This window comes from Ceratotherium simum, chromosome 7, assembly GCF_057802395.1.
Source record: "Ceratotherium simum simum isolate JZ-2026a chromosome 7, ASM5780239v1, whole genome shotgun sequence".
NCBI lineage: Eukaryota > Metazoa > Chordata > Mammalia > Perissodactyla > Rhinocerotidae > Ceratotherium > Ceratotherium simum.
Window position 1 is genome coordinate 26889239 of NC_141906.1, and position 9648 is coordinate 26898886.

The 9648-nt window shown below is 35.2% G+C and overlaps 1 protein-coding gene and 1 pseudogene across 1 annotated transcript; one reads left to right on the forward strand and one right to left on the reverse strand.

Moving 5' to 3' along the window:
• Window positions 1-4418: 4418 nt before the first annotated feature.
• On the forward strand, window positions 4419-5401 carry LOC101396556 (olfactory receptor 52D1-like). Its single transcript, XM_014790207.2, has one exon. The coding sequence runs from the start codon at window positions 4442-4444 to the stop codon at window positions 5399-5401; it is 960 nt and encodes a 319-aa protein (XP_014645693.2). The 5' UTR covers window positions 4419-4441.
• Window positions 5402-5441: 40 nt separating this feature from the next.
• Window positions 5442-9239, reverse strand: LOC106800164 (olfactory receptor 52E1-like; annotated as a pseudogene).
• Between the last annotated feature and the right edge of the window lie 409 nt (window positions 9240-9648).

The following is a 9648-nucleotide window of genomic DNA, read 5'->3' on the forward strand; positions in this document are numbered from 1 at the left end:
TAGACAGACGATTTCAGAGCTGTAGTCAGAGCAAACAGGTTCTGAAAAAGAGGCTTGTGTAAGATTTCTTGGGATAACTGAGCCTATTTGGGTTTGTGGGCCCTGAATAGACTGCCTCTGCTTTACTCTGTTATGGGTTGGGATTAGGCTGCAATGTGCCTTGGGAATAAATTTGTGCATGGGCTTCTGTGCTTAGCACAGTACATCAGAGGAAGTCTGATGAAGGAAAGGATGGGAGTGAAGATGTATCAGTCATATATTCTGAGCAAATCTGTGATATTTGAGCAATGTTTCATGCTGCTCAAAGCCATCTTAAATGCATTATGTCATTTAACATTTACAAAACCCTATGGAATACACATCTGCTAATGGTTAATGTAAATATTACAAAATTTGTAATGATTCTTGAGTTCAAATTCCAGCTCTTTGAATTTACAGTGGACTAGCTTTGGGAAACTAAAATGAACACTCTTAGTTTGTTTTCATACCTGTGTTATATGTATGCTTACCTACCTAAAAACTCCCTTAAGGATTCAACAGGATAATGCCTGTAATGTAAATAATATAGTCCCTAATAGATGCTCAATTCACATTGATTTATTTTACTTTTGTGAAGAGAAGGATAAGGATATAGAATCTAGCCAGAAGACATTATAGGTTATTTATTTTATTCCTCCTTAAAAGCAAATGTGAGTTTTTTCCCTTCTATTCTCTCTTTTTCCATCCTGTAGTCACACAAGGAAAAAAATGCTAATAGAATTCAATTTTGTTGTAAACTGTTCCGTGAGTATGTCTTAAAGATTTAATATTATAAAATAAATAATTAGTATAAAAATCATGTTTAAAAATTTAGTGATACAGGCAGTATTCATAGTATAAAAATAGTAGAAATAGTATAAACTGTTAATGCACTATAGTGTTTGGGGATTAGTGTGGGCTGTAATAAATTTATAGTGATTCCACTAGTTGTCTTAAATTTATATTGAAATTATTTACCAGAAAAATAATAACACTCTTTTACCTATTTTTCTCTTTTTCTTCATTCATTCATTGGAACAACAAGCAAATACGTAAAGAGATATGATCTCTGCCAAGTAACAATGTACAATATAATAAAGGAGAAAGACATGCAAAAATACAAAATATGATGTAACAAGAGACAGAAGATAGGTAAGTGCACATACCAAAGGGACACTGAGGAGGGGCGTCAGTGATGCTTGAAGGTACCTAGAAAAATAATCTCGGAGGGGCTGGTATTTGAGTAGAGTCTTCAATTCTAACCAAGTTACTGAGGGCTTTCATGTGTGAAGAAATACTAAGAAGAACCAAGACTCAAGGTCAAGACCTTCTTGAATTGAGTAGGTGACCAGTTCTCTATGCACAGAGATATGGGAAAAGGTATTTTAAGAGGTTAGAAAAATTCCTTAATATTTTACCAGACATGGAAAGCCGCAACGAGTTCGTAATTTCTTGGTTTGTATTTTTTATGATGAATACCGTTATAACTCTGCATTATTTATTTATTTACCTTAATCTATAGAGGTAACACACGAATATATAGAATACACTGGCACTGCTAAAAAATCAAACCATACTGATACAGCTAAATTATCCTTTGACTGTGTTCTTTCCATCTATCACACGTTTTAGACTACTCTTAAGTTGGGTGTATATCCTTTTAATTGTTCTTGGTGTAAATATGTTTATATATTATGTATACACACACATATACACAAAAACATATGTTTAATTTTCATGTGTTTCAATGTTAATGGAAAAATAAAATTTGTTTCATTTTTTATTTGTAGACTTTTTATATCAGTTTATATAAATATACTTTATTTATTCTGAGTGCTTCTGGGTACTTCATAATATAAATATGCCACAGATTTTTTAACAATATTTCTTTATGGATGGGCATTTTGAATGCTTCAACTCTTCTTCCATTAAAGGCACTTTTACAATGGGAATCACTGTTTATACTTCCATGTGTATATGTGAACAATAGTTCCTAGGATGGCAAGTCGTTGAGTTGACCTACCAAAATTTTTTTTTAATAAGAATGGTTAGTATAAAATTTTCCCCTATAAATTCGGTCAACTTTCTCCTACAACTGTGCATAAGAGTTGCTTTTTAATCCACACATCACTAATGCTTATTATCAACAATCTTGATATTCTGTTGGTTAAAAATATAACGTATGGTTTGTATCACATTCATTTTATTTTAATCTCTCGATTGTAAGTAAGGATAAAATCTATGTTAAGGGATTGGACATTTGCATTCACTTCAGTGTGAATTTTTTCTCCACATAATTGGTCCACTTATTTTTTTATTGGAAAATATATTTAAATTATGCAAAGGGACATACAAAATAGAAAGAGTGAAGATTAAAGTGCATGAGAAATAGGAGAATGTTTGGAACCAAAAATATAGATAAAAGGATATAAAGTTTCACTTAAGGTCAAAAAAGGTGAAAGTATGTAAAAATGCATTAACTCCATGAGTATAGACATAAACTTAATGGTAAAACAGGGTAAGATAGAGCTTTTGTCTAGTGACAAATATTTTCCCTCTGAAGTAAGAGCTCATCACTGAAAGTAAATGCATTGACAGAGGGTTAATTAGGAAGAGAAAGGCTTAGATTTGGAGAAGTTCCTTTATAGAATTTAATAATAAGAGGGATTTTCAGCCAGTAATCATAATCAAATTAATGGTGATTATATTTTCGAATGTTAAATACAGAACAATCCTTATTTTCACTCTTACAGACACAAATGAAAAAAAGACTATCGCATCATTAGGGCAATTTGTCACTACAGTTAAGAATAAGGGGTCTAAAATAATTGTGTGGGCTAGAAATAAGTTTATCACTTCAAGGCTGCTTAAACTTATAGAAGTTATTTAAATTCTCCAAATATTAAATTGGAGATAAAATTTATGAGTTAATATATGAAATGTTCTCAGGAAAACAACTGACTCACAGTAAGCATTTAGATATGTTAACTACTACATTAGTACAGAAATTCTCAATAATCTGGTTTTCCTGTATTACTCTCCTGTTCCAATTTATACTATGATTCAGAAATGCCATTTCATAGTCTTTCCAAAGCTCCTTGGCCCACATATGCAGCTGTTTCCATGCTCAAAAGAGAATTTCCATCGCTAGGGACTTTGAAGGCCAGCTAGCCAAAGTAAGCAGAAACTTTGGGTATGAAACTTCAACAACACATTAAAAACAAAAATATTTTTCATCATTGTAATTCAGTATTAACGTCCAGTCTACTATACATATCCCAATCCCTATTTCAATGGACACTGATTTAAGGGTAATTTTTCTTGATCACAAAGACTCCATAATCTACAAGTATCTATAATAGTTGATAAAGTAAAATAAGTGTCTCAGTCAGGAACAGTGTCCATTGTGTTTCTAAAAAGAAGAAAAGGAAAAACAAACTGTCTATTAGGGGAGCAGTACCCTTCAAAATGTTGCTCTAATAGTCTTAAGAAATGAAACAAGTATAATCTGCAGATCACAGTATGGGGTAGAGGGGCAAATCAGTCAATATAGGAGAAGTATGCAGAGCAAACAATACATTATGAAGGAAAGCTTGGATGAATTAGACTGCCTATAGAGTGAATTTAGTCAAAAGCAAGTCATAAAGTTGTTTGACTAATTGGATACGTGTAAGAAAGGAAGGAAGTTCAGAATACAGGTTATAATCATATTGTTGTAACTCTTGCCTGCTAAGGTCAAGAGAAAACACAAATTCTAGGGCAAGAGGAAAGTCATGAACAATGCAATGAGCTGTTCGTTTCCTCACACATTGTCATCAGACCCACTCCTGTCACCATCTTGAATGAGTCGGTTGGTGTGAATAGACATCCGTCTGGTCATTCCAAGACAATCAATGCATCCTTTCAAATTTCGGTATTTCAATTTTGAAGATACACCCTGTAACTCACCATGTCCCAAAACTATTATAACTGAAATTAAAAAAAAATTGGAATCTATTTTCTACTCAAAATCTCCTATCATCTTTCCTGTTTCAATCTATTTTGTATCTTACAACTGCAATTTTCTTACTAAGTCGTCCAAACCAATGACTCTTACACATTCTTCAGCGTTCAATTAGTATTGATTTCTTCTAGATGGAGGATTTTGGATTTTCAAATATTTAATTCAGATTTTTGTTACCTAGATATTTTCCCTCATTTAACATTTATAGATTATCCACACTGCAAATTACCACTCTGAAATAATATCTGACAGTCAGATGATGAAATAATTTCTATCTAAATATTTACAGACATTGTAATTACTCCATGGACTGCAATTCCCTGAATTTTGGCTTACTGAATGTATCGGATGTTTCAAAATTTATAAGCTATTATTTGTTTGCTTTAGAAGAAAATCCATGAAGAGAAAGCTAAAACATCGATGCTTACTATGTCAGCATACAATAAGACAGATGTCCATCCATCAACTTTCATTCTCATTGGCATTCCTGGATTGGAGGCTGCCCACATCTGGATCTCCATCCCCTTTTGTATGTTCTACCTTTTGGCCCTACTGGGAAACTGCTCTCTTCTCTTTATCATCAAGACAGACTCCAGCCTCCATGAGCCAATGTATCTCTTCCTCTGCATGCTGGCTGTAGCTGACCTTATTGTGTGTACTACAGCTGTGCCTAAACTTCTCAGCCTCTTCTGGTTCCACGATGGAGAAATTCGCTTTGAAGCCTGCCTCGCCCAAGTATTCCTGATTCACTCTTGCTCCACCATGGAGTCTGGCTTCTTCCTGGCCATGGCTTTTGACCGTTATGTAGCCATTTGTAATCCATTAAGACATTCAGCTATTCTGACACATTCTGAAATTAGGGGGATGGGTCTGGCTATTGTATTGTGGGGCACAGCACTTCTCAGTCCTCACCCCTTCCTGCTACGTTGGCTTCCTTACTGCAGAACCAATATTATTTCCCACACCTACTGTGAGTTCATGGCCCTCATCAAGATTGCCTGTGCAGAGACAAGAATCCTCAGAGCTTATAGCCTCATTGTTGCCTTCCTTACAGGAGGAGTGGACTTGATATTGATTGTTTGTTCTTACGTCCTCATATTCCACACTGTCTTCCACCTCCCATCCAAGGGTGCCCGACTCAAGACCTTGGGAACCTGTGGCTCCCATGTCTGCATCATTTTAGTGTCCTACACTCCAGCCTTCTTCTCTTTTCTCACCCACAGGTTTGGGCACAATGTGGCTCCACATGTCCACATATTTGTGGCCAACATCTATCTTCTGTTCCCTGCCATGGTGAACCCTATTATCTATGGGGTAAGGACCAAGAAGATACAGGACAGGTTCCTTAAGTTTTTCATTTTTTCAAAGCCTCTGAACTAAATACTTTTTATTGGTAAATAAGATCTGAACAAATGTCATATTATATGTTTTGAATATGTGGTTTCTTTATCAAGATCCTTTTTTAATTGTCTGAAGTCTAAAGTTTATCTATGAAAAATAACTCATCTAAAGATATATCTTATAACAATTATTACATTGAGGCAGATATATTACCAGCTAGCATTCTGTCAAAATACGAAATTAATGTTTCCTTAAAAGATAACCACGGAGAATCATCTGAGGATAAAAACAAGAGAAATTTTACATCAGCATGATCTATAATCAAATATCTCTGGTTTACAATTTAAAACTTACGACCAGATGTAGAAATTTTCCTTTTTTTTTTGCCTAGTCCTTCCTCTCAGACTAAATGTCTTTCTTTCTCAAGTACATATTTCAACACTTTCCTAGGGAGAGTCTCTGTGCTTTCACTGTTATTGATAGTGCTCTCACTGCTCATACAATCCAATGCTAACTCTCTGTTATCTTTTCATCTAAAGTTTTCTTTATTTCATCCTCTCTTGAATTATACTTTTCTAGCTCCACGATTCCATTCTCTAGCTATTTGAAGTCATTATCCTACAGTCTTCTGGAATCTATTATTACTCTGAAGAAATCTGTTGTTGGTCAAATTGACATTAATTTGTAGATAATCATCTTTTCTCTCTATCATTGCATTCTATTTTTTCTTTAGTGTTCTATAATTTTGCATGAATAAATCTCATAGGCATTATGATAAGTGTTAAAACTCAGTCACAAAAAACTCTGTATGATTCTGCTTAAATGAAACTTTAGAAAATGCAAAACTATAGTAAAGGTAGAGTTTAGGCATCCAAAGTTCCTAGATGATTCCTAGATGTGGTTAAAATTGAGCTGCAGTTGTGCAAATTGAGGCATAGAGAAATTAGTTGACCATTGAGAAAATATTTTAGTGAAGTACTTCAAACTTCAAGCTAAAAATGTGAAGAGAATCAACATTTATTAAAGATTTACTAGGTTCCAAGTTCTTTATTGTGCGTTTTGTATACATAATCACTTAAACCTTGCAATATTTTTTAGAGTTAAATTATCATAAATACCCATATGATAAATAGCTCAACAAGCTCGCATTTAATGGGCTAGTGAGTAGAGGAGCTAGGATTTGAATTCTGTCTAGCTCTAAAGGCACCGTTTCCTTATAATTTTACAATGATCACATATATAACCAAATCTCACTGAATGGGGCTCTCAGGAAAACAGCTTCTCACAGGCTTAGGTGTTAAAATTGTTGCTACTGCTCATTCCATCCTCCATTACCACCTTGGATTCAGATCCAATTAGCCGATGTTTAATTATTGACTAGAATTCATTGGGGATACGGAGATGCTTAAGGGAAGGTTTATAATTAGTTTTAGCATCTGAGACGTACACAAAAAATATGTATCCTTTTTTTCACATATATTCCTGAAAAGATTGAGATTAAAAAAAGGTGTAGCAAATCTGAGTTTAAAATATCGTCTTTCTTAGTGATCAAGATTATTTTGGAAGCCCTAGTTTGGTTAGACAGTCACTGAACACTCTAACTAAACCCCAGAATTAAGTATATATTCCTAATCAGAGCAAGAAGACTTAGCACTTGGAGGAGCATGGGATAACACATGACTTCTTTAGAAAGTCTAATTACCAAGAAGTGTCTGTGTGTGGGGGAAGTGTCTTAAACTTACTCAGTACAATGATGTACACCTGAAACTTTTACAGTGTTATACACCAATGTTACTGCAATAAACAAAAAATTAAAAAAAAAAAAGCTCTGAGAAGTCCTGCAATAAATATATAGCTAAAAACTTAATTTTATTGGCCAAGATTTTCCCTTGAATTCTTTCTACAAATAATGTCAATAATGCCGCATAGCACTAGAGAATGCTGAGTGAGGTCACATGGAACTAGGGTTCTATCTTAAACACACAAACACACATACACACACACGGTTGGTAATACTGGACTTGGAACATCACGAAGACTTCCAACATTCCATAACAGTGCAACTCCTCTACAAAGTGGCAAAAGAAGACAGAGAGACAAAACTGAAAAAGAATTGTTTGTTTCAAAAGAGGTATCAGTAGGTCAGATTCTATAAGTACTTGTCTATCAAATAAGCAATATAATACATCATTAAAACAAAAAAGACTACAAATTTACTAAGGTTGTCAAGTTTCTGCAATTCTGTTCATGGTGGAAAATATCCACCTTGCTCACATCATATATTCACTCATATATTCACAAAGTCATTCTTCCAACATTAACGTGGCAAAGTCAAGAATAATATTCTTTTTGACGGGGAGTCCAAGCATATGAGAAATACTCCAGTGTGTATTATTTTGGGGGCCAGTACTAGTCAGGGTGATGCACTATGTTTGTTTAAATCAGGATATGAAGGGCTTTATACTTTTTGTTCAATTATTTGTGTGTGTGTGTTTTTTTTTTTTTTGGTTGGTTTTGCTTTAAACTGACAGTGACTGTGGAATGTGACATGCTCAGTCATAATGGAAGCAGAACAAAGAATTGATTTTCTTCCAAATGAGAAGTCCAAATGATTTCCAAACAATGGACAATTATAAAATACTTTTGTTCATGCATTTGACATGGGCTTAACTTTCCATTTCTGGGTTTGAGATTGAGGCTGTCAGGCCTCCCGTAAGATAGACCTGCTTAACTTCCACATGTTCTGATTCCATTCTGAACACAGAGAATTAGTGTCATTCTCTTGTTTAATCTGATTCTTCACCAAAGCTATGTTCTTTTCTTGGAAAATACTTCAGCACCTGTTCTCTAATCTGTTTAGTTCTGACACCATAGATTACAGGGTTGAGAACAGGTGGAATGACTACGTAGAAATTGGCCAGAAGGATGTGGATGCAACGTGGTATATTCTGGCCAAACCTATGGGTCATGAATGAAAAAAATGCAGGGGTGTATAAAGCCAACGTGACACACACATGAGAGCCACAGGTGCTGAGTGCTTTGAGCCGGGCATCATGGGAAGGCAGCCAAAAGACAGCACGAAGAATCTGGACATAAGAGACGACAATGGCTATGAGGTCAAACATCAGGATAGAAATGGCACATAAGCCATAGATGATGTTGACCCTGATGCTGGCACAAGATAGGCGGGCAATGCCCATGTGCTCACAGTAAGTGTGAGGGATAATGTGGTGTCCACAAAATGGTAACCGTAGGATGAGTAGAACAAAGGGTATGACAAAAGACAAAGGTCTCAGTAGGATTACCAAAGCTATGATGAATACCACCTTGTTTGTCAGCACCAGTGTATAGTGAAGAGGGTTACAGATGGCCGCACAATGATCATAGGCCATGGCCACAAGAACAGCTGACTCCATGCCAGTGCATAGATGGATGAAGAACATCTGGATGAGGCAGCTCTCAAAAGTGATTTCTCTCAGATTGAATCAGAAAATGCAAATCATCTTGGGGATGGTGGATGTGGACAGGCCCAGGTTAATAGATGACAGAATGGCCAAGAACTAGAACATGGGCAAATGGAGGCTACTCTCAGTCTGAATCACAGAAAGGATGCTGATATTCTCAAGTACAGCTGTCAGGGACACAGCAAAGAATGGGAAACCAATCCAGAGATGCATATGTTCCAGCCCAGGGATCCCCCGAAGGAGGAAAGAGTAAGGATGAAATAGGGTGATATTAAGTGAGGCCTTCCTTCTGGGATCTTTTTAGTGAAATATATTGTAGACCAAGTGCCTGCCATTCAGTAAGCATTTCTCACCCTTGCTTAGTGTACACAGGAAATGAAGAAAATAGTCAAAATTCTATCATATTTACCCATATTGCTCATAGAAACCTGAAAGTATATGAAATTTAAAGGTAAAATGTGGCCACAATATTTCAATTGTACTTCACCAGATCCATCCAATTAAATTCAATATTTTAGTTCAACAAACATTGACTGGGTTTCTACAACATATGTGCCAAATGCTAAGCTTGATCACAAAAGATGAGTTAGAGAAGGTTCTTTTCTTGGTGCAACTTAAAGTTTTAGTGGTTGAAACAGTTATACAAGTCAGCCATCTAATTTAATAAAATAATCTTTAAGATAAAGTTATTCCCTTGCTATTTGGGTATACAAATATTTCCCTGAAAATCTTGATTATTATTTTATAGAAAAATTTTTTGATTTATGACTATATACTTTATGCACAAAGTATGAACATAGCTTAAACACGCTGACAACCATT